The 2,165-nt window shown below is 59.8% G+C and overlaps 1 protein-coding gene across 1 annotated transcript in view; it reads left to right on the top strand.

Moving 5' to 3' along the window:
* The window catches only part of DPP9 (dipeptidyl peptidase 9), a 41,580-nt gene that overhangs the window by 29,286 nt on the left and 10,129 nt on the right, over positions 1-2,165 (top strand). Inside the window, 2 exon segments of the mRNA XM_007460534.1 lie at positions 1,219-1,371; positions 1,749-1,884. Coding sequence (XP_007460596.1) covers positions 1,219-1,371; positions 1,749-1,884 — 289 coding nt within the window.

The following is a 2,165-nucleotide window of genomic DNA, read 5'->3' as shown; positions in this document are numbered from 1 at the left end:
TTAAAAGGAAGGCATTTAAAGAACAAAAAAGGAAAAGAGAGCCCTCTGCCGCCGCCACGGCCGCGTGCTCCATGTGGCCTGTGCCATGGCCCCGGGCCTCGGTGGGTCCCCTGCCTGGAGATCCCCCTTCCTGCCTGCATATCATCTCACATGGTCCTTGTGGCAACAGCAGCACACGACTTAACTACCTGTGGTGTGGGGTTTTCCCACGACATCCTCCATTTCTAGAAAACCTGCATTTATTTTTCAAGTACAGTGACAGCGAACACGTCAGTGTTTGTTGTAAAAATTGAATCGTTCTAAATAATCCCCTTCCATCCTCACCCCAGACCCCTGTGACCTCCCCACTCCGCCTCAGAGGTGACCACGGGGGGAAATCACTGCAAATCTTTCCTATTTTCACACATCTCCACAGGAGCATCATAATTTTAGAGGATTTATAGGGTTTTTTTAGACAGTACAGCTTTATGTGGCCACGGAGAACTGTGCCATAATTATGGAGCCAGTCCGTCTTTTGGGCATTCAGGGTGTCACCTCTCTTTAGTCTGAAGAACATTTGGAGCATCTTTGTGCCTTCGTTTTGAACTCACCTCTCTGGTGGAGTCCTCAGGAGCAATTCCCAGGGGTGTAATTGCTGGTTCGGAGGATGTGCCTTTTTGAAGTACCTCTTTAAGCGTCTGTGCTGCGCGGTCAGCCCCAGCAAGGCAGTGCCTGTTCCTGGCCCCAGAGCAAGGTTCCTTCCTGCACCTACTGAGGACAGTGCCTAAGAACCATGCCGGGGGTCTGATGGGCGTTCCCCCAGGAAACCGGTGGGGCAGGGAGTTACCACTTCTTAACCCTGAGCACCCGGGTCAGAGAGGTGGGCTGTCCCCACTGGGGACCAGGGCCGGGGACTGGCAGGCCCAGGACAGGCCCTCCCTCAGCCTCTGTCCCAGCACTGGGGCCTCAGCCCCACTCGGCGGCTGCTCTGGGTCTGCCTGGAAGGAGCTGTCTGGACCTGGAGTTCTGATTGCAAGTCAGACCGGAGAACACGCAGTTAGCCCTGCCCTAGTGGGGTCTGCTCCTGCCCCACAGGGTCTGTGAAGTCTCCCAGACAGCTGTCCAGCTGGCAGGCTCAAGCCAGCTCGGAGAGAACGGGTCCCCTGTCCACAGAACGCTGGGCCCTCCCTGGGGGTGGGAAGGGCGGCCCTGTCACCAAGAGCCCCCGTGCCCCTGCAGATCTGGGTCAACGAGGAGACGAAGCTGGTGTACTTCCAAGGCACGAAGGACACGCCCCTGGAGCACCACCTGTATGTGGTCAGCTACGAGTCGGCCGGCGAGATCGTGCGCCTCACCACGCCTGGCTTCTCCCACAGCTGCTCCATGAGCCAGGTGGGCACCTCCCTAATGCTCCCTCCCTTGGACCATTCTGGAACATGAGCACAGGGCTACCCCCATCCCGGGCAAGCAGCCAGTGGCCGTTTGCTGGCTGCAGAACCAGCAAGATGGGCACGCTCTGGCGTCGGGCAGGTCTGGTTCTGACCCCCACAGTCCAGCGGCCTCCGCCTGGGGTCCCCTGGCCAGGGGGCAGGCTCCTCTCACCTCAGTCTGCTTATCTGCAAGGCGGGGCTGGTGGTGACAGCAGCAGAGTTAGATAGGGGAACACACCACATGGGGTGAAGATGGCATGTGGTTGATGCAGGTGGTGGGCGAGCAGGTAGGGGGAGGGGGAGGCGCCCCGCGGTCTCAGCACCCCGTCCCGCCTGCAGAACTTCGACATGTTCATCAGCCACTACAGCAGCGTGGGCACGCCACCCTGCGTGCACGTCTACAAGCTGAGCGGCCCCGATGACGACCCCCTGCACAAGCAGCCCCGCTTCTGGGCCAGCATGATGGAGGCGGCCAGTGAGTAGCCCCAGGCCCCTGGGCTCTTGAGCAAGTCCTTCCCCTTGGGAGCCCCAGCTTGCTCGTCGCAGGCCTGGTAAATAAGGCAGGTGAGAGGGGGCCATCTGGGCGAGTGCAAGGCATTGAGCGGCGCGGCCCCGAGAGCGGGTCGAGCATAACCACAGGCCCCGAACTGTCCTGTGGGCCCCCTGAGACAGTCTCTGGTTTCTGTGCTGCTGTTATGGATGGAGCACATACTCAGTTCAGGAGCCGACTCTGCCAGACGGATGGGGTCCCTACAC

This window comes from Lipotes vexillifer, unplaced genomic scaffold (genome assembly GCF_000442215.2).
Source record: "Lipotes vexillifer unplaced genomic scaffold, Lipotes_vexillifer_v1.1 scaffold1011, whole genome shotgun sequence".
Classification (NCBI taxonomy): Eukaryota; Metazoa; Chordata; class Mammalia; order Artiodactyla; family Lipotidae; genus Lipotes; species Lipotes vexillifer.
The sequence above is the reverse complement of the archived record's forward strand: the minus strand, read 5'-3'. Positions and strand labels throughout refer to the sequence as shown.